The 23,581-nt window shown below is 43.8% G+C and overlaps 1 protein-coding gene across 1 annotated transcript in view; it reads right to left on the bottom strand.

Moving 5' to 3' along the window:
* The window catches only part of LOC117287727 (tropomodulin-2-like), a 115,070-nt gene that overhangs the window by 13,178 nt on the left and 78,311 nt on the right, over nt 1-23,581 (bottom strand). Inside the window, exons 6-9 of the mRNA XM_033768229.1 lie at nt 10,025-10,155; nt 9,071-9,178; nt 7,644-7,787; nt 51-195 (exon numbers count right to left, since the gene is read on the bottom strand). Coding sequence (XP_033624120.1) covers nt 51-195; nt 7,644-7,787; nt 9,071-9,178; nt 10,025-10,155 — 528 coding nt within the window. The remainder of the gene's footprint in view (nt 1-50; nt 196-7,643; nt 7,788-9,070; nt 9,179-10,024; nt 10,156-23,581) is intronic.

Here is a 23,581-nt window from a genome sequence, read left to right as displayed (position 1 = left end):
TATACAATAGCACTTCATGAAATTGGCCCCTCCCTACTTCAGTCACTTACCTGTCTCTATATTCCTCAAAATAGCATCATGAGCCTGTACTCTTGGTCCAGCATGCTCAAAGGCAAAACCAAACTTCAGGAGAGTTGTGTTTGCTTCAAGTATGTCTGCTATTTCACGCTCCAATTTTTGACCCATTTGGCAATTCTGTGTAATTCAGGAAAAGAAATTGATAGATGGTACAATCAGGGTATTTGCAACATATTTTTCTTGAGGTAAAGTAGGATCTCTCATCATGTACTATGCCATCTTGAAGATAGTACCTGTTCAACAGAGCATCTTCCTATTGTCTTAGACAATAAAGCTGAACAACAACAATGGAGATGGTCAACCTGACTACAATTGCGTTATTGTTCTGCTGTGCACCACTGCCAAAAATAAGTTTCTTATTTTGAGAAAATCAAACTTAAAACAAGTTATTTTTTCTAGGGAGTGACACAAGAACAATTTTCTAATAGACCGTTCCTTTTTTTAAGAAATCTGTAATTAGATCTGTTTCTAATCTACTTGATTTAAGGAAGGAAAATTTGTAACAAAATTCTGAACTTTTCTCAAAAAGAAAAACAAAACTTTATCTTACTTATATTTCTTATTTTGAGAAAAATTGCACAGAAAACATTCTTGTTTACATTTTCTAGGGAGTGACACAAGATAGCCCCTTCTCTTTTCTTGAATCAAGTAATTTAACCCCTTAACTATTTTCCCAATTAACAATCGTTTTATAAGAACAAATTTTCTAAACTTGTCTAAGTTTTGTTTCTTATTTTAAGAGAAACTGCAATTTTCTTGTTTCCATTTTCAAGTGAGTGACACAATAAAACCCCTTATGGGAATTGTCCAATAAAACAAATCTAGTTTTTTTTCTTGAAGTAGCTTTATTTCTGCATCCAACATGGTCTTAAAAAAATAATGTTGTTGCTGCTCGGAAAACATTACTTAAAGCCATTGGACACTTTCTGAACAGAACAAAAATTAAAAGTTCACAGATTTACAAATAACTTACAGGGTTTAAGGTAATGGTGAAAGACTTCCCTTGAAATATTATTGCATGAAAAGCTTTCTCGATATATTTATTTTAAACACATATATCTGACACGGCGAAACATGCAGAAACAAGGGTGGGTTTTCTCAATATTTTCTCCGATTGAGCTTAAATTTTCACAGGTTTGTTATTTTATATATAAGTTGTAATACGCGAAGTGTGGGCCTTTGAACAACTTGGGCTGTAACTACAAAAGCCGTTTATCTTTATACTAGTGTAGTGTATAGACGTGGATAAATCCAAGTTTTATACACGCGTCTTCCTAAACACCTGAATTAAACAAGTCTTACAAAATATCTTAAATAGTTACTTAGTTATCCTTGTGTAACTAGCTAGTTACACGAGGATAGGACAGTCTAAACTTATTTACCTATTGTTAAATACATTGTAATGTAGATAGAGGATTGCGCAACAACATGAACATATGATAGGCATCAGTATAGAGAAATCTTCAGCAGGTCGTTACTTCGATACTCTACAGCCATGGCTGATTAAAAGCAACGCAGTGACAATTTCACTGCTGACGAAAGGATGGCTCTCGTTGAGACCATGAGGGACTTCATTTCCATTATTGGTGACAAACGATGTGACAAAAGCCAACCAGAAAAAAGGTGATGCCCGAAAAGCTATCACTTCAGAAATGTCCATCTCGTTTCCTGACCGTAAAATACCATCTGCAAAGGACTACAAATAGTCAGTGTTAACAAAATTAGATTTTTGTTCGAAATTGTGGATGGGTGGGTCAAGGAAATAACTGCAAATCGAAAATCATTTGTTACCATAAGGAAAAAAATAAAATAAAAATAGACATAAAAAATACCCAGCTGGCCAAGATCGTCAATTTAATTCCTGATTAAACTCCAAAGTTGTTTGTTTGTTGGCTTGTTTGTTTTTTTGTTTAAACCATCAGGAAAAGCCATTAACAACTAGTGTTCTTCTTCATACTCTTCTAAGGGATTCACCTTGTCCCTAAAAACTCTTGGTGGACGCTGGTGGTGGCGACCATGACGATTTTCTTGTTCGTCGGCCTCCTTTGGAGCCCATCCATCCTGTCCACCTTTCTACCTTTCTGTGTACATACCTGGCTTCTAAATGGCTCAGGATACTCGCTAAACAACCCCCGTACTATGTTTAAGAATTGCTATTGTTTGTTATAAACACATGTTTAACTCTAATGGTCATTTAAACGCGGCTAACTAAAAGCAAGCTTTGTAGTACCTGATTGAAGTTAGACACAAGGCATATATAGTGACTACTAATTTATACGCATCTAATGGGTTAAACGGCTTTCAAAAATACGGCCCCTACTGTTTACCGATGTTGTGCGATTGCTTTAAAGTCATAAATTTCAATATTATAAAAAACACAATGATGATATTCATCCTCTTTGGGGAAAACTCACTGAATGTCACTTATGATTTCACGATGAGTTATTTTTTAATCAACACAGTTTGCTCATCCGGTATTGAGTTCAACTAACAACTTTGTTTTAACATGTTGTCACTGTAATGAACTTTTTTTGCTGCTCTGAAAAGGTTTTTTTAAACCAACTTATTACCATGAATTCCAACATTATAGAAACACTGAACTTTGGGAAAACTTGGTGGAAAACTGACAGGCTATATATTTTTACATTAGTGACATTTAGTTGAACTAAATACCTGGGCCCAATTTCATGGAGCTGCTTGGTTAAGCAAGGTTTTTTGCTTAAAGTGGCAAGCATGAGCAAGCAAAAAGGGTCCTTAAGCCCCAGTTTTCTGCTTAAGCACACTGTTTAAGCACAGGGTCCGATTTCATAGAGCTGCCTTTGTGGTTAACGGGCGCACCTAGCAAATTTTTCATTTCTGTTTTTTTGCTTGAGCAAGGTTTTTTGCTTAAAGCTGTAAGCAAACAATAAGGGTCCTTACTTAAAGCCTTAAAGCCTTGCTTAAGCACCCTGTTTGAGCACAGCGCATAGTGCAACATCATTGCAATACGTTTTTGTGTGCGGCGCTGTGTCTGTGTGTATTTTACGTGTGTTTGTATGGTAGGTGTAGCAAAGTAAATGCCAGACGAAGAAACGACCTTAGACTCATGTCAAGGCTGTATAATATAACTTGGTTCCACTGTTCCAGATTTGTTGACCGTACACACGGCTATTAATGACCGCACGCAGTGTGTAAACGTTTGCATTGCTTGCTGGTGAGCTTTAGATTGGCCATGCAGTAGAATGGATTGCGTGCCGCGGCAGAGGCCAGACCATGCGTTACGATGCATTGTTGTAATTTGTCTTAAGATCGCGCTAACCGCGGAATGTTTTTTTTTAAACGCTAATCAGTTTTTTAAAAACACGGAATTCCGCGGAAACGCGGAAGAGTTGCATGCCTGTTATTGAGAGGACTACAAATTGTTATTAGAGTCGCGACTTCTGTTTTTCTCCACTCCGTAAAAATCATGCCTACACGTTGACTACAAAAATAGTCCCGACTACCTGTTTTGTGAACCAGTTGTGTTGCTTACTACTAATCACAACATAATTTATGTGTCGCTTGCAGCACATTGCAGCACAAATCTTGAGAATCCGTAATTTATCTCGACAAGTGTTGTAGTTCAGTTGGGTTTGAGGTGCGACTAGTCAAGTAGGTAATGGTCAAAGTCACCCAGGCCTATCATATGGGAACTTGCATCATGAAAAGTCCTGTGCGAATGGGCCCAATGTCATGCTCTGCTCTCTGGAAGCTAAGATTCCATGCTAAGCAGAAGCAGTGAATTCTGCGCTTACGTCAACAAATATAAACTGGGATTTCTTTTGTTGGTGTGCTTCCAAGCTCGCACATTATATTCCATATGCGCTTGCACAGTAAGCGGAAAATGGTGATCGTAAGCGCAGAGTTTGGTGGTTAAGAGTTAGTTCAAACATCAAACCACCGACCAAATACAAGGATTTTATTCTCAAGTAGTTTCTCACATGACAATGGACTCTAAAAATACTGTAATGAACTCAAGAAACCAACAAATCAAACAATCCCGAGTCAAATATTAGTTTTTTACATTTATTCAACTTTTTAACTGAACTTTGGAGATAAACATTTCAACTGAACATTTGAATAGTAAAAAGGAGATGTTGATATAGTAATACCACTCATCTTATATACCGCCCTCTATTGACAACTTACAATGTATAATAAACACTAGCGGGATGCCGCTAAGCAATTTCGCTAGAAATCATATGGTGTGCGTGGCATCAGTCGCCGCGTGTGATGCGCGTGCAAGGGGTCAACTATACAAATATTAAAAATCTTATTAATTAACCACATGACCCTCATTTGCATATTTAATAGGAAATCTTTGCAGCATCATATCTCACGAACTACAAGGCTGATTTTAAACTGTTTGTAGTTATATACTCCTTGGGAATTGAAGATTTTTTGAAAAACTGTGACCTCAAGTTGACCTCTACTTCCAGCTCAACCGGAACTTGGACCCTATCTCAAGAAGTACACGATATATTTTCTTTTCTTACATGTCTTTGGTAACTAAATTATTTACAGGAACAGCTGTGTGATTGTTTACAATCACTATTTCTAGTTTAATTTTGATATTTTAACCTCAAAAATGTATAAATAACTCTATTGTTGTGTGCAAATACATACGTATTTTGTGTTATCATTAGTATGGAAGTGTATTTTCTTTTTTTTTTCTCTTTTTTTTGGGGGGGGGTCATATTTCGGCTCACCCAGTTTGAATGTTGTTACCATGTTAATCATAGTGTATTGTTGGCAACATGGGACAAGTTTATTTCACATAAGTGCTAAATTAATCAATTATTGTGGCTTATAAAATTGTTTGTGACTCCCTCCGGAACATTATAACTAGGAAAATTGTTACGAATTAAGACAATAAACCAAAGCAAAGCTGCCTAATCCGTTGGTGGAAATGAAAATCCTTCCACTGTACTGTACATCAGGGTTTGGAAATGTCCTTTGTATTGCTGCCATCAAACATGATGGCAGTTGCAGCGGTTGTACAGCCAAGATAGTCGCAAGCCCACCACTTGCCGATATTCAACACGGCAAATTTTCTGTAAAACAAAACAAAAGACTTCATACAAAATTATTAACATAAGATTTGTGGTTTGCATAGTGAAGTGTCGATATTGTTTGTGTGAACCTGAATATCTTTAAAACTGCACCCAGCATGCCTGAAGGCAACCATAATCCAAAGTAACAGTTACATGTACATGTACATGTACATGTAATGAATGCTGTGAGATTTTTGTGGAGATGCACATGTGTCGACCACCACAGTTACTTTGTGGAAAAAACATCAACATAGTTTTATCTACAATATCAGTTGAAATTGATATTGTATGATTTTTGCCAATAAGTTATAAAACGCAAGACATAAATTAACCCCCCCCCCCCCACATTTCTACTGACTAAGTGCATGTGTTGTTCACATACATGTATTATAACGTGAATGGAGGTAAAAAATTGTCCATCATGTTCATTCATGTTTTAGTCGAGGATAGCCTACAACTATTTTTGGCAGCACCAATAAATTGATCAAACAAAGCATCATTCAGTATAATTCATGAATCATTTTGTGGGCTTACCAGTCTTTCTTTAGCCGTCGATCATCAGGGTTTGGCTCATCGTCTTCGGCCTGACGATCACCGTCCCCGGACTGGTTAAGTGCAGGCACCGCAAATGGCTCGAAACGGTATGGCTCATCAATGGTAAACGCCACATACTCTCTCTCCCTAACATGTCTTCGGCTTCTCTCTCGTCTGGTGAGCTCCCCTCATTGCTAGAGCCCTCACTATCCTCTGAAGTGCCTCCCTGAAATGCCTCTTCCTCATCTATACTGTGGTCTTCCCAATATTCACTGCAATCGGACATTTTCGTTGTTTTTTTCTTTTGTAGTAAAAAATGCAGCCTATAGTGTCCGATGTTATTCCGCATTCAATGTACATAGTAAAAATGCATGCACACAATCGACCCAATACACTGTGTACAGAGCTTCAGTATGTGGTGTGACGTCACACACATAGTACGAATGGTTCCTGGGTCACCGAAACTGAGTTTTTCTGGGTTGGAGTACGCCGATGAAATTTGTGGATTTTTTTCATACAAAAATAGCAATGTAGCCTATATCAATAATCCATTCACACTCACCTTTAAAACATTAAAACATGATTATACAGCTCTATAGTATTTTTAGAAGCAGTCTACCCGCAGGTCACCAAATTTCCTTTCATTTATGTTAAAAATATGCAACGTTTTTCGTGCGTGACCTCTTTGTGAATATATAATTAGTCAAAAGGGCTTCTGGAATTCGGTAATTTTTCGGCCTTTCTGATAAGTCTCAACCAAAATAATGTACCAGTAAATTGAAAAAAAAGACCATATCTGTCATTATGTATGAAAAAATCGGTGCAACTCAAATTTCAAAAAGGGGAAAATTGTATGTAACAAGTTGATTCACAAAGAAAGGAATAAAGTCACAAAAACACGGCAAATTTTCTCGTTATGAATGTCAGCAACAGTCCCTGATGAGTTTATATGGATAGATTATTTCATATTCTTCTCGAAAATGTTAAAAGCTAGACCGGATCGTAGCTAGTCCAGTCAGGACACAGCGATTTCCAAAACTCCCATTACCACGAAGCCAGCGTTAGTCAATAACAAAAGAGCCCGTTTACAATAAAGCTGAATGAGCTGACCCTCATTCAGTGGCATCTTATTAAAGCCGCAGTACGGACATTCTTACTGTTGAAATAAAATTTGAGCCATCTCCAAATGTCCCACAGCAATATGTGAAAACATTCAGTTTGAACTGACGTCTTCCCCTTAAAGGGAAGGTACACGTTTGGTAATTACTCCCCGCGTGTTGCGAGTATGAGTGCACGTTGCCCATCTCGGTCGTCTTGGTCCCTCTGTGCCTCGATGGCAACATGAGGGCTGTATACTGTAGAAGCAGTAAAGTTGGGCGGAGTCTTCAATTTGCCAAGTTGCTGGAGTTTGATGGCGATCATACCCGACTTGATAATTTTTTGAGATTGTGGTGATCTTCGCAAGGTGGTAGTGCTGTGTGAACAGGGCACAACGTGTGTGCAAAATACGACAGTTACATGAACACACAAAGTGTCGACGTATTGGTATCTGTATGTGTATCCGTAGACTTGCAAAACCTCTCTATTACAGTAGTGTTGTGCCAGATGGACAACATTTGGTTTGTTTTTCTATCAATGTTATGATCTCTTTTGTCAGGCTCATGTTTTCTTTGTGTGGTGTTTTGTTGAGTTCGGCTTGCTACACCTGCGAGGCATAATAAACATTTTGACAATAACAATAGCTGTTCTTCTAAAAACGGTTTTTAAAAAAATACAAAAGTCCTGGCGATTACAATAGCTGTTTTCTCGGAACAGCTAATAAAAAATATAAAAAATCTGGACAATTACATTAGCTGTTCCGACTAAACTATCGGAACAGTTAAAAAAAAAACTTTTTCAGCTAAACTAAAATAGTCTCCATCATGAAACAAAGATTGCACATTTCCACTGGGCTCTTACCTGATTAGCTATCCTAAGCTCAGTCAAAGTAGTATTATTCCTCATGGCCTGCATGATAGCATTTACACCAACCTGCGTGATGAAGTTGGATTCTACATTCAAGGATGTCAATGTCTTGTTCTTTTTCAAAGCTTCTCCTAGCACCTATTATATGTTATGAATAAGAATTGAATAATAAATAAGGGAATAAAAGGGAAGCAACCAGTTCTTTACCGGCCGTTTAAAGGAAGGTACACGTTTGGTATTTACTCAAAACAAATATTAACTTAAAAACTGACTTGATAGCGAGTATTGGAGAGATGTTGATAGTATAAAACATTGTTTGAAACGGCTCCCTTGGAAGTAGCATAGATTTTGAAATAGAGGTAATTTCTCACTAAAATAATAAAAGACTTCTAGCTAGAAGACTTGTATTCCTATCTGAAAGCACACAATTGGGGCAATGTGCTGAAGGTTGCATAGATCATTGCATTTTGCACAATTATTTGAGAAAGATGTGGGGTTAAACATCAAACGGTCATACTCTTGTCCGCAAAAGGTTTAACCCAATCTATACTTGGACAGAAATCTGCCGTTTTATTTGGCTGCGGTGAAGACGGCATCACACATCACACAGACAGTCAGAAATTATGGCCCTGAACACGTAATAACCAATGACGTCTTTCGATGGAACTTCGGCATTCGATTGGCTAACATAAAATAGATGTTTGGAGTTCTCCCACGGCACCAGCGCCACAGAAAAAAGTGTGTGTGTGTGTGTGTGTGGGTAGGTATCCACATTCAAACCGGGGACCTATAACAAAAGGGACAATAGGTCCACGGTTGCTATCATAAAGGAAATCATTGTGGTCCCCGGTTGCTATCAAAAAGGGTTGAACAAAGGAGGGTCCCGATTGCAGGTGTTTACACACTTGTGTGTGTGCGTATGTGTGTGTGTGCACATCATCCTTGTCCAAGTAATATATCAAGAAGGACTTAGCGTATTACCTCAAAACTTGATCTGTGGATTGGTCATGGGATCCCCTAGACGCCTATTGCTTTTGGATCCCCTCAGATAAATATTAAGCTCGTTATGGCTAAAACAAAAGAAATGTTGTCTGAGCGTTATCTCAAAAAGGACTTGGCGTATAACCTCCAAACTTGGTTTGTGGATTGGTCATGGGATCCCCTAGACGCCTATTGTTTTTGGATCCCCCCAGTGCTAGTTAGTAAAACCTTCGATGTATTTTCTGTGTCAAAGAAAAAGGTTTCTTGGTGCAACAACATTTTCAAAGGGAAATGTTTAATCCAGATCCTGTCAAAGGTTCTGGAAAATAATAATGCGGGTGGGAGCAGAAAATATTTCATAATACTGACCCAACGTGGTTATCATTCTCTGACAACAACTGAAACCTTGCTATATTGTTGTAAAGTCAATACAAACTTACCTTTGCAACTTGATCGTTAAGGCGTGTGTTTGCCATTAATAATTCCCTTAGCTGTGTGTTCACTTCCAGAGTTCCACATATGTTCTTCAGTTGCTCAAGGGACATATTCTATTGGAAAAGAACAGAAATTATAACAAAATGTATGTGAATAAATCAAAGTTTTTCAAAATAGTACAAAAGACAAAAAAAATACTTTTAACTTTTGACAATTTGTGGTCAATCAAATAAGCACATTTAAAAAAAAAAGGGAACAAAAAGAGTCTTTCCTTGCTGAGCCACAAGATATGCTCCATCAGATATTCAGACACTTAAAGGAACATTACAGAATTTGTTTTGCAGACAAAACAGTTGCTAGCAGTGAAAGCACTTTATGTAATCCACCAGATATATAAAATGACAAACCTGTAGAAGTTAGAGATAGATCGGCCATCTGGGAAAATGGTGAAAAACCGATTTCACATTTTTGCATGACATCGATGCAGAAAGAAGAATAAATAAAACGCTCACTCAGCGATAAACTCCAAACAAAAAATATGACATTTAAGACAATAATATTTCATGGGATGTTTTCTACTATCATCATCATTAGACCGTGTAAGTTTTATGTTAGTCTGTGATCTTCATAATTTTTTTCCTGTAACATTCCTTTAACAAAAATTAGACAATAAGAGGAGGTTTTCCCAACTATGCCTGAAAAGTTATAGTCCCATTAAAATGTCATTTGACAACTGAAAGTTAAAACTGAACATGGAAACAAACGTGACTTGGAAGCCTAGACAGCCAAAACATAAATCTATTGTATGCCCTCGATGAACTTTAGTTTTATGAACTTCCATTGAAAACCTTAATGGTAAAAGAAATAATAGGAGAACCTGATTACCATTACAGGTAAAAACATTGTGAGTGGTAATTTCGAGTAAGATGGACTGAAAACAACTTCTTGTATGTACTTACTAGAATGTTGTTGAGATTGAGAGCCTTGAGAGAAGCATCATTGCCTTGGAGAAGTTTAATGGAAGCTGCAACATCCGTGTCATTCTTTTGATCTTCTGGTGCCGATTTAGGTAAACTGAACTTAGCAATTCCTTCAACATACAATCAGAGCACATGTATAAGACCTCAAAGTAGTATACATAAACATGTGATGAATACAAAAAAACTAAATGTAGAAAGTGTTTCTCAACATAAATAATTTATCAGCAAAATAAAAATAAAAGCACCAATTGTTACTCCATCCAATAACCGATTTTCCCTCTACAGTGCGCTCTTTCTCGTTGATTTCAGTCAAAAATGCACGCAGCCACAAATTTTTAAACCACCATAAATCAGTAAACACTGGGTCAAATAGGTTGAAATTTGTGTTTTTACCCCAAAAGTGCTACATTTTATGTAGTTTTTGGTAAACATGCCAAAATGTCCAACTGCTCCACTTTGACCATTGTTACGTACGACCAACTCACAAGGTTAAACCCCATAAGCTGGTATGCACGGCAGACTAATAAAACAATGGAATTACCAAAGAAATTAAAGAAAGGGAAAACCAGCAACTGACAAAGGCAAGAGTTGAAACATTCTGTGTAAGATAACAATTAATTAAGTAATTTATTTACAAAATCAAAGTTTACAAAGGGTGATGACAAAATGAAGTTAGGTATAGCATACACATAAATCAAGGCATACATGTAGTTCGTAAATGAACAGAATCAGTATAATAAAGTTAGAATTCGGCCGAATATCAATGAAACCAGAGTATTTAAAGAAGTATCATTTTTAGTGCTCAAACGACTTAGGAGTGCTCGGAAACGGAGAGGGGAGTCCGGCGCTCACCACCGGTAGGTAGCCTTCGGTAGTACGGTAGAACATCACAGTTACCGTAGTCCAAGACCCTCAGTACTACGCCCAAAGAATTCCCATCCAGTCAGTAGCGCTGTCAGACCCCGCAGTAGAAGTAGTGAACACCACATCCCCGAAGTTTGCACCGGTCAGCATCCCGTCCCGAGATTCCCAGAATCGAAAGAGGGTGCAGCTATGGCATGCAGTACCTTTTATACCGCATAATTTCTCAAGCATGATCACGTCTTGAAAGGAAACAAGTGTGCCATTATCAAAGCACACAGGCAGTAAGGTAAAGAAAGGAAGATTCGGCTCAGCAAACACACACGCTGGATATAGGTTTAAAGGTACAAACTGAGACCATATAACACCATGCTGTTGACAGAATGTGCATGCCTACCAGCGACGACAATTTTGGATGGTTCTACATGTAGCTCGCGCACCAACGATGGTTATTAGTGCAATTTTCGGTAAACACCCGATTCTCCCCAGCATGCGCAGATACGTTGAGTCTTCAATTTCAAAGCATTTGTAACTGGCTTGGTCTGCTATCGTGTAAATTCACCAATAGAGGGCATTTGCTCCCACATTGTACCGAAACACTCTCTAGCGCTCAATGTTTGTTTAATTTTTTGTTGCATGCAAAGTAACGGCATTGTTGCAGGCAGCTCCACAACCCACTAAATGATCAGCCTGTTAAACTCCATACCTCGGGGTCTCGACAAACCAGATCACTGTGCAACACTTTGTGCGTTTGATTTCGCAAAAGCATTTGACCGATTTAACCATAATATTGGCATAAAAAGTTAACTTAACTTATTGTTGATCCATCAATCATACCCATTATGTGCATCTTCGTCACAGAATGTACTCAAGCTGTAAAGGTCGGTGCACCCGTATCCTGTGAATGGAAGTGGGGTCCCGCAAGGTACAAAGCTTGGACCTGTCCTCTTCCTGGTTCTCGTGAACGATATATTACCAGAATTTGATGCACGATGGAAAACGATGACAATCTTACCCTTTTGGAAGGACGTTGCACGACCAACCTGTCTTCCCTTCAAACGCAGATCGATCAACCTCACTGAGTGGAATAGAGATAATGATACGAAACTCAACCTAGCAAATGCAGTGCTCTCCATGTGTCTTTCAACAAGAACAAACTTATATTTCCGGAGTTACTTATTGCCGAATCCACACATTCCTCTGTCAATCATCTCAATCACACAACGCGCGCGCGCGTACACACAACGCGCGCGCGCGTACACACAACGCGCACGCGCGTACACACAACCCACGCGCATCAAACCGATTTTTTGAACAAAATACTTCAAACCTCAATTTTTTTGTGTCTATAATTGGGTTTTTTTAATAAGCAAAAATATAAATATATAAATACAAATAGTAATACTTAAAGGCCTAGCTTCGTAGCTAATTTTCGACACTTGCCGTTCAATGCATCCTTCAGTGTTTTGGTGTAACTGTCCCGTGCCGTTGCAACCGGCCACTGTAAGTCTGCTTGGGCCGCTATGGCCTGAAAAGTAGGATTTCTTTTTAGCGGCAACAATTTTTTACTCTCAAAAATGTCTAAATATACAGTTTTAGATATCACATAGACGGCTATGTCCGTATGTCTGATTAAGATGTCCCCATCTGCTCCACCATCGACCTCGACGAAGTTTGGGACTCCTTTCCCAGCCGTCTTTAACCCCAACTGCTCCCGTAGCATTTGAACCTCCACGAGCAAAACTGAGAGCATATCTCTGTTTTGACGGGCTATACTACCACAGCATTCGCCAACTTGTTCTGTTTGACAGGACTGGTTGATGGAGGCAGGCGGAGCTTGGCGGGTGGCGGATGTAGGATGGCTGGTGGGGGCAGGCAGAGTCGGGCGGCTGGAGGCAGGCGGAGTTGATTGGCGGAGCTGTACGGGTGGGGGCAGGCGGAGCTGAACGCCCTCTGGCAGGCGGGGTTGGACGTCTTGGAGTAGGCTGAATAGGATGGCTGGTGGGGGCAGGCAGAGTCGGGCGGCTTGAGGCAGGCGTAGTCGATGGCTTGGGGCAGGCTGAATAGGATGGCTGGAGGCAGGCAGAGTCGGGCGGCTTGAGGCAGGCGTAGTCGATGGCTTGGGGCAGCAGGCGGAGATGATGGTGGAACAAAGTCCTCCACAGTTGGATGAGGAGAACCAAGTGATACTCGCTTTTTCCGGACTTGTAAGAGACCTTGATCTCCTGTGCGATGTCAAACAGTCCTTTGGTTTTCACATGACCAACTGGCACCTCTTCCTGCACACCTAACCACTTGGACGCGAGCCATTCGATACAAACAGTTTTTGACATGACGACGATGTTAAATTGAAGAATCTTGCGAGCAAAGTGAAGACTTACGAAAATATGCAGAGTTTAAATGGAAAGATATCCTTATTAGACGTAGACAAAGCTTATTATGGCGTTAGTTTGATTGACATACTATTGGACGCTTTTAAAGTGCTTAAAGCAAATCACAAAGGTATTTGCCGCCCGTGGCGGTTTCTTTAATACAGCAGGATGATCGCAATGCGTGAATAGTCTGTTGCTAAGTGTTTTCGTTGCTAATCAAGTACCCCCTGAAAGTGCCCCCATGCATTGCTGCTTCCGCATTAGCGTTTATTCGTTCTCCCACCTTTCATCTGTTAACATGGCTCTTGAGAGAATTGACAATTTTGAGCACCTTTTCCAGAATCGTCCAAAGGTAGATATAAGCCGTTTGCTGAAAAGTCCCAAAAAACGGAAATCTGTAGCAAAAAAACAAGCAACAGAAAGCGAGGCCGCCCATCGGTGAAGGAAATGTTTCCAACCGTTGTCGATTCAGCTCGAAACTTCGTGGACAACAACGGTTTCAAGGCCCATCGAAGGCGTATCGAAGACGTATCGAAGACACAGGAACTTGTGGGTCTACGATTCCTCAAATCAAGGCTCACCTTTTTCGGGCGGTTCCAGACTTGGAGACACACAGACCGAATCTAGGTAAGGTTTATACAAAAACTAACATTCAAATGCAATAATTGAAAGTCGGGATCCTGGTCGCTTTTACATGCTCTTACTGAAACATTAAAATTAAACCATGTTTACCTCCATGATTAAACTATGATTTATAGAAACTTTAATGCACTGGACACCTTTGGTAATAAAAATTATCAAAGACCAGTCTTCTCACTTGATGTATCTGTCATTCCAACAGATGCATACAATAACCAACCTATGAAATTTTAAGCTCAATTGGGCGCTGAAGTTGCCAGAGAAAATTTAACAAATACACCCTTGTCACACGAAGCATGAAGCTTGTGTTTTCCTGTTCCAGTCACACTAAATACTGAAAACTCACGCGCTTCCTGCTTTCGTAAAGAATGTGGACAGAAATGGTTGTATTTTTGTAACCCTGCATTTTTATTTATTTTATTGCCGACAGGTGAGAGAACGATTGCTAGATGGACGCAGCTGCCCAACAAGATCTTCCGCTCTGCATCCATGTACCAAGGCCTAATTGACGCCAAATCCCCAAAAATCTCACGCATAGCTGGCCTCTGGACTTGGCATCTCTGTAAACATGTACCATGCATGCATGCATTTAAGCACTATATTTGGACTCGACAGTCCGTGTAACTTACGGCCTTTTTTTACAGTGTACATTTAAAAAAATGCACTGATAATTGTAAAACCAAAGTATTGCCGGATTTTGAGAGTCTAGTCTTTGCTTGTAATAACCCTATACAAACTTTGTTTCCCCTTTTCTGCAGACTCCCTGTGAGAGGTCAGGCCACCATTGTCAACAGGAGCCCACAAAATCCCTGCCACATTTCATCACACATGAACAACATCATCAACGCGTTGGATGTTGAACAACAGGTGCAAGATGGGCATTCATTGCTTGTACTGCTTGCTGATGGTGGCCCAGACTTCAACGTTAATCGTGTGGTTAACGAGATGTACTATGGCCACCTCTTCAAGCAGTGCAAGCTGGATGCCCTACTTGTAACCAGCTATTGTCCTGGACACTCAGCCCTCAACCCGGTCGAGCGTTTGTGGTCTCCTTGCACACGGGCTTTGACGTCAGTGTCAATCCCCGCCAATCTGCCTCGCGAACTCCCACCTTGCCAGCAAAGACAACTGAGTACTGATGAGCGCGTTGCCAAGAAGAAAACTGTTTTCAACAACGCTATTTCCCCCGTATCAACCACTACTGGGAGAATACCAAATATGCCGATAAACGTATTACTTTGTCTGCCATACCAAGTGGGTCAGATGAAGGACCATTCTCAGATTTTGGACAGGTACATGCTGCAGTGTCGTCATCAGCTACAAGGTTGCGAGAGGACCGCGCAGTGTATGACCTGGGGTAGGAGGGAGGGTGCTCTACAGGTAAGTATTCGCTCGTAGACCCACCCACACTACTGTGGGGTGGGGGTCTACTTCACTCTACTTACCTGTAGAGCGAATACTACAATTGCATAGACTCGCACCGAGTAGGCGGTGGGTATACGCAGGCTATCGTATGTCTACAGGGGCGTAGGACACGGGGCGTGCCTAAGAACCCCAATGGAGGGCCCTAGCCTGCCCGCCGGTAAGCGGGCGCCAAGGGGGCCAGAGACGGGCTACGCAACAGAGGGCCGGACCAGGGTTAACAGGTCGGTCCAAGCGCGTGGAACCGCGAGAACGACGCGTGCGGCCCTGGGGGCCCGTGAATCGTGCGCAAGACCTTAGGGGGGTATCGCCATTATGGTGTAAAAACATAATAGGTACACCTCGTTAAATGTCCAATGCACATAGGTAATATATAAATTATTACATGTATAAGAGAGGAAAGTGGACTCACCAGTTAGCGTTTCTGGGAAGCTTGACTGGCCGTCTTCAGCACTTTTCTCCCGGCTCTGCCGTCTGTCTGGAGGACATCCTTCAGGTAGAGGTCGCTGAAGGTGTTGGGACACTTCCAGCAGGCCGCCTTGGTGATATCTGCTAAGGGAACCCCTTTAAAGAAGGCCCAAGAGGCGGATGCCCCCCTAACATCATGCGCCCAAATCGTATTCTCGGTCGCCGGCCAGCCGCCCGGCACGGAGCGGATGGCAGTCACGATCCATCGTGAGATGGTGCACTGTGACGCCGGCCGAAAGGGCGGTGTTGTCGTCACGAACAGCTTTTTATGGTCCGTACGAAGCGACTTCGTACGATTCAAGTACCACTTAAGTGCCCGGACGGGGCACCACAGTTTGTCCTTCGCCTCTGATGAAAAGGACTTGATGTCCGGGACAAAAATGTCCGGGGGCGTGAAGGAACTTGACTGGTTCTTGGTTAAAAAGCCGGTCGTGGGGACCAGGCGGACTCCGCCTGGTTCCCATCGGATATGTCCGGTCTCTACCGACAGGGCGTGCAGCTCACTGCGTCGTCGCGAAAGTAGCGACGGCCAGGAGAAACGCCAACTTGACTGAGAGCTGTAGGAGTGTGGAGCAATCCATAGGCTGGTAAGGAGGCCCTGCTAAGGTTGACAGAACGTCGAACAGGTCCCAAGACGGGACGAGTTTGCGTTCTGGGGGACGGGTGACAAACATTCCCTTGATCAACTGGCTAAGGGCCCCGTTGTCTGAGACGGAGGAACCGTCTGGGAATCCGGGGTGGATCGCGGCGACGGCTGACCTGTAATTTCTGACCGTACCGGTCGTCAGGCCGCTATCTAGGAGATACACCAGGAAATCCCCCACCTCCCCTACAGAAGTATTGGTAGGATGGAGGGGTTCCCGGCCACACCATTTAAAGAAATGGCGTAGTCGGCTGTTGTATACCTTCCTGGTGGAGGCCCGTCGTGACTGGGCTGCGATTGTTGCAGCCCGTTGCGAAAGGCCTGCTGAGCGGAGGGATCGCGTGACAGCACCCAGCACGTCAGGTGAAGATCCCCCGGAGCCGAATGGACCATCCCCGAACTGGGCTGGTACAGGAGATCCGCTCGCCCTGGTAGGATCAACGGACGGTGGACCAGTAACCTGATGAGTCGTGGGAACCACGGTTGGCGGGGCCAGAACGGGGCTATGAGAAGGACCCGGCAATCCTCTTGCTCGATCTTGGTCAGAACCCGAGAGACGAGCGAGATGGGTGGGAACGCATAAGCCAGTAGGCCGTCCCATTCTACTGATAGAGCGTCGATCTTCCATGCGTGGGGGTCTGGGCCCCTTGCGCAGTAGATCGGCAACTGGTGGTTCGCATGGGAGGCGAACAGGTCCACGTGTGGCTGGTCGATCAAGTGGAAGAGCAACCGAGCCACCTGTGGGAGAAGGGACCACTCCGTGGGGGCAATCCAGCCCCTTGAGAGAGCGTCGGCTGTGACGTTCTCTACGCCCGGAATGTGTACTGCTGATAGTGCTGTTCCCCGCTGTGTGCACCAGTGGATGAGGTCCCAGGCCAGTGCACACAGGCGACCCAACCGGGTGCCCCCCTGGTGATTGATGTAGGCCACGACTGTGGTGTTGTCGCATCTCACCAGGACCGCACGGCCCCTCACGTCCGACTGGAAATGCCGTAGTGCGTTGGAGACTACCAACATTTCCAGGACGTTGATGTGGGCCGATCGGTGTTCGGAACCCCACACGCCTGCGATTTGACGCGGGTGGAGGGTTGCCCCCCAGCCGAGGAGTGACGCGTCGGTCGTGACGGTCACCGACGGCGGGGGCGGACGAAAGGCCCGGCCCTGTGAGATGTTCGCATCGGCTAGCCACCAGCGAAGGTGGGGGACTAGCCAGGGCGTGGTCGGCACCGGGTGGTGGATTCGGTCAAGATGGGCCTGTAAAAGGAGAGCAGGTGAAGTTGAATGGGCCTCATCCTCAACCTGCAGAAGTCCACCAAATCCACCATGCTGGCCATAAGGCCCAACAGTCTATGCCAGGCCAGCGCTGGGGCCACCACTGCTGGGAGGAAGAGAGAAATGCACTGCCGAAGGTTCAGTAGGCGTTCCTCCGAAGGGCGGGCCAATCCCCTGCGCAGGTCGAGATACGCACCCAGAAAGGTGGGAACCTGCGAGGGGATAAGGTGGGATTTCTCGGTATTGATTATGAATCCGAGGTCAGAGGTCAGGCGCCCGGTATATTGGAGCGCTGCCTTCGTCTCCTCTTGAGAACAGCCCACGACCAACCAGTCGTCCAGATATACAAATATCATGATGCCCCGCCTCCGCAGTGCCGCCCCGATTGTCTTTACAATGCGGGTGAACACCCGAGGTGCGGTGGAGAGTCCGAATGGGAGCACCACAAATTCGTACAGGGTATCGTTGTATAGGAAACGTAGGAATTTGTGGTGCTCCGGCCTGACTGGGACGTGTAAGTATGCTTCCTTCAGGTCGAGACTCGCCGCCCATGCGGGTGGCACTATGGAACTCAGTATAGTCCTGAGCGTCTCCATACGGAAACGCTTCGGACGGATGAACTTGTTGAGGGGTTTTAAGTTCAAAATCGGGCGCCACACGCCAGCCTCCTTCTTGGGAGTCAAGAAGAAGGTTGACATGAAGCCCGTCTGAGTCCCAGAACTCGAGCGCGTAACCGCGGTCGATCGTTTCGAGGACCCACCGGTCGGAGGTCAAAATTCCGGAGGCGGCCCCCACACGGGTCCGTCGGTGGGAGGCCGCTCGGAGTTTGTCAAGTCACTTGCGCCACGCCCCGGTATATCGGGGGGCGGGCGCTTGGAAACCACGACCCGACTGGGTGCGTGGTTGGCCAGGTTGAGTCTGTGGGTAACGTGCGCCCGCCGTGTTATCGGCGCGGCCACGAAAACTGCCATGGGCCGCCTTTTGTTGGCGGCGACGGGGGATGACGAATGAAGGTTGTTTCTTCGCCTTGTTACCAACGGCCTTAGGCGGGGCGTTGGGCTTTTTCAGATTGATTTTGTCCGTGGCTTTGAGGCGCTTCGCTTCAGCCTCCATGGACGTCTGAAACTGCCCAGAAAATAAGTCGGCGCCGGTGAGTGGTAGATCGTCAAGGCGTTTACGCGCCCCGGCTGATGGCAGGAAAAGTGCATCTAGCACATTGGCGCGGCGTGACGTCGTCGCCAGGGTCGTTATCTTAGTGAACTGGTCGAGGATGGAACAAAGACCGTTGTCCAAACAATGAAGGGCCGCAATCATCATGTCCGCCGGCACCATGTTTTCCTCGTCGCACCCCTGCTCCAGATATTCTGATAGGAGCAGGAGAAAGGATGTTGTGCGCATACCCATGCGTGCCGAAGAATCCATTTTTCGGGCGACGTCCTCCAATTTGCCGCGGCTCTTGTCCGCAAACGGGAGCATGGAAGATGATGATGATCCCCTGTCCGCGATCAGCTTGTCGGAGGCTGAGTCCGGCAGAACGGGAGTGGCGAAATATTTCTGAAAATCCGCTGGAGGGAAACGGTAATACGGCTCCGTACGTTTGGAGTACGGGGTCCATTTCTTCGTTCCCATTACCCCATCCATCCGGTCACTGCACACCCGATCCAGAGGCATCACCGGGAAGGGTTTAGTCGCGCCCGTTGCGGGGCCCGCCCTCTTCTTGAACGATTGGCGTTCGTTGGAGGTGGGTTCCGGCTCACAGGGGAGATTCATAACTCTTATCATGTCTCTCTGAACCAAGCGTAGCTCGGTCTCGGAGACTGACAACCGTTGAATGGAGCTGACCAACTCGTCCTCTTCATTGGCCGAATCGGCCGAGTCGGAGGGACGAGATGTCATCGAAGAACGGGATTCCGAACCGGCATCATCACGGCGCCCATGGTCGGATTCAAAGGCCGCCGACGGGTGCAGGCTGATGCATGGCGGGCCCCCCTGAGGGGGTCCCCATTGGGTGGTAGCCACACGCCCCTGAACGTATGGGTTAGCGGGCGGTTGTGGCAAACCCGGGGGGGGGAATCCGGCGCACGGCTAGCCGTGTGGGGGAGTCCCCGCTGGCCCGGTGCAAGCCACCCATGGCCGTGCTGACTGTGGGGCACCGGTTCGGTGGCCAAGTCAGACGGGCCTTGTCCACCACCCTCGCGACGACCCGTAATTGAGGCCGCGAGGGTGTGAAAAGCTTCCAAAAATTCCTCCCTCGAGATCGGGTCCCCGCCCTTGTGACGTTTGTCACGCTGGGGACGATCGGAGGTAGAGCCGCTCGAGCTGGGACTACGAGGGCGGGCTTTCTTGCCCTTTTTGGAGGGGCGTCCCCGCGCAGACTCCGTTGTAGTGTCGGAGGTCGGCTGCGGGGCGGGAATACCCGAGCAGCCGGTAAACCCTGAAGTAGAGGGCGACCCTTCGGAACGTAGCGTTCCGACGGGGCCCCAAGGGGTCTGTACCCCGTTGCCAATCTCTCTGGCGACCGCCAGTGCCCCGAGCCCGATAGCGCAGGCTGCCTGGTCGGGGCGGCGGTATAAAAGGCCATCCCTGGGCACCGCGGTAATCCCCCCGAGGACCCGGGCTGTCTCGGAGGGATGTAGGTCCCACCTTCAACGACAAACCCTGTCCTCCCCGATTTCTTATAACTCATAATTAAATCTCACTTCTAGAATTTCACAACAACTCTACAAGAAATTCTCTTACAGACTATCCTGTTTTATTTTCTATCGGATATCTGCTAAACTACACTCTTATTAGCTAAAAGGGGCAAAGAAATCTACCTCAATACGGACAATCACGTACTCACGTCCGCTGTCTTTGCCGGCTAAGAGAAAAAGAGGACGCTGACGTGTTGCGCATGTCACAGGGCGTTGGGGATAGGACTCTTGAGGGCGCTATTGTGTGTAAAACTCTTAGCTTTTTGCCTGCCGGCATAGGGAACAATGCAATTGTAGTATTCGCTCTACAGGTAAGTAGAGTGAGGTAGACCTGTTTGTTTACAGCAGTTTTCATAGCAATTTTTGCAATCGATTCCTATATGTTTTTTTAACTTGATTTTGCATTAGAAAAAATGTTGGTAGGGAGGGAGAGGTTGAAGTGCTGGTTGTGTCTTTTAATTTATTACAACTGTACGACATTTCTTTGTTTAAAAAAATATCAGATTTCATTCATGATATATAAAGGCGCTGTCGGTACTTTTTAAATCTGATATTATAATTCGTAGTATCATCATGTTATATTATTATTATTTTTATTAATCATATTTATAATTTGTTTATATTGGATTTATGAACAGGTTGAGGTTTTTAACGAAAATAATACTTTTTATGGTGATTGGTTTGCTGTTAGTTTTTTTAAATACACTTGACACTATTAGTATTTGTCAATGACCAGTCTTCTCACTTGGTGCATCTCAACATATGCATAAAATAACTAACCTGAGAAAACTACGTTATTTCCGTGGGAGCAGTTTCTCACAATTTTGTATACTACCAACCTCTCCCCATTACTCGTTACCAAGTAAGGTTTTATGCTAATTATTATTATTTTGAGTAATTAGCAATAGTATCCACTGCCTATGACTTGTGGTTACTCATTTATAAGTAACTTGTGGGTACTCAAAGTATTGCAATGTAGTCAATGCGTTTTTCCTTCCAAGTCAGATGTTTTCATTATTAATAATTTAAGTTGTTTCCCAGCAGATAGCAATATAGCCATGCCAGGGTATACCTATTTTTATTTATTTATATATATATATATATAATGAATAGGGTAGATGGCCTTAGCTTTCGATCCAATCCGGACCTTCTTCAGAGGCATAAAACAAGTACAAACAAATACATATCCATTTATAGAAAAAGAGAGGGGGAAAGGGATTAAGGAAAGGATCCAGAAAGAAGCGGGAAAATAACAGCCAATCAAAGTTCCTATTTCAGAAACAATATTGGTGGCTATGAACCAATAGGAGTGAAGTGGCGAGGACAAAGGATGTTTAGAATGAAAGGAAGGGTTACTGGACCATAAAAGTGGTAAATGTATTGTTCGAATGCAATGCAGGGAGACATGAAAGGGTAGGATTAGAGAGCAAGTTGCATCATGATGCAACTAACAATGGTCAATTAATAAGAATAGCAAGATCAAAGGTATGATGATTTTAAAAATAGGTATGAGGGACCTGTGGAAAAAAAGGGGGGGGGGTTACTTACATCAGATAGTTACACTGATGAATTTATAAAAACAACTTTAAACTAGGTTAATTTATACTTTATGTACAGAATATATACAACATATAAGTTCTTAGGCAGAAGTGAAGTGGAGGGTAATGAGAAGTTATTTAACACCAGTGTTTATGTTAAGTCCAAAGGGTTTGACTGTCTTGAGTTGGTGAATCCAGTGTGATTCTCTATTCTTGCGGTGTGTGTCATCACCATTGCAAGCTTCAATCACCAGAAGTTCAACATCAATGACACTATGATTGGGGCTGTTGAAGTGGATAGAGACTGGGTACGGTTTCTTAGTCTTTATGGAAGAGACATGATTCGCAAAGCGAAGACTAAGTTTGGTCTAGTCTCTCCCACATATTGTAGCCCACATCTCTTACATGATATGACATTGTTGCGGGTGGGGGGGGGTGAGGGCTACAGGGGCGGTACAGGCAGTAGAAAACAGTATGAACTGGTGCAAAACACCTAGTTTATAGGAAAAAAACATTTATGTAATAAAAGTAATCAAAGGCCCACAAAAGGATTGCCCCATTAAATGAGACCATCTACTAAAAGGAAAAAAAACAAGAATGCCCAAACAAGCCCTAGACAGTCAGTGACAAAATTCCCTTTATGTGCTGCCCCTAGCTGCCGTCGAGATTAAAAAGATACAAGTTGTAACTTGATACGGAGAACATGTATTACATTTCGGCTTTGTATGCCGCTGCTCACACATTGGTCGCTCAGACTCCTTATCATCAGACTTTGTGTCCGAGGTCAATGCATTTATTATTTGGGACTTGTAAGACACAGTGGACATTATTTTGATCTATTATGGGGAGAAATCTGTGCTGCGGCGGGCAGCTGGGTGGAAGTTATGAGTTCCCACCTGCCCACAGATGAAACAACTTGCGTGAATTAGATACTGAAAATAATGACAACGTGTAATACCAGCGAAACACAAAGAAAAAACATCATGCACAAAAGGTGGATGTCGGAGGAATCAACCAAAAAATATAACGGAACTTCGAGCTTGATACATAATTTACAGGTAGATTTTCTTTCAAACAATTCATAAATTCAAATACAGTTAAATAAAAAATGCTTCGGCAAAACAGGTAATTATTTCACATCATTGTACAATTTATGGTGGTCGGAGGGAGAGAACAATCCATCAGTTGTGTCGGGGAATCATGAGTGATCGGCAGGTTTTCCCGACGACGTGTGCAGTACCTGCCGTACCGCACAGTAAAGGTACACAGATCTGTCTGTTCGTTGACTTTGTATTGATGTTGACATGAAATAAATTTATCTAAAATGAAGTACGAACAGACACAGACTTTACCGTCTAACTTTCAAAGAGTAAAACCGAATGTTTCCATTGGCTGTGGAATTCCTAGGTCTAATTTTCCAATTGGCCCACGTCAGTTCTTTGGGGTTAGAAAAAAGGCATGTGGGTAGCAGATATAGAATAGAAGTACACTGCAAGCGCTGCCTGTTTGCGTAAGGCCGCAGCCGGCCGCAATCCACATAGAAACATTTACACAGACTGGTTTGTGGTTGCTACGACCCTCGCCTCTGTGGGGCAATTGGTGAAAAGAAGCTTTTTTATCTGCACAGC

The sequence above is a fragment of the Asterias rubens genome, chromosome 3, assembly GCF_902459465.1.
Source record: "Asterias rubens chromosome 3, eAstRub1.3, whole genome shotgun sequence".
NCBI lineage: Eukaryota > Metazoa > Echinodermata > Asteroidea > Forcipulatida > Asteriidae > Asterias > Asterias rubens.
The sequence above is the reverse complement of the archived record's forward strand: the minus strand, read 5'-3'. Positions and strand labels throughout refer to the sequence as shown.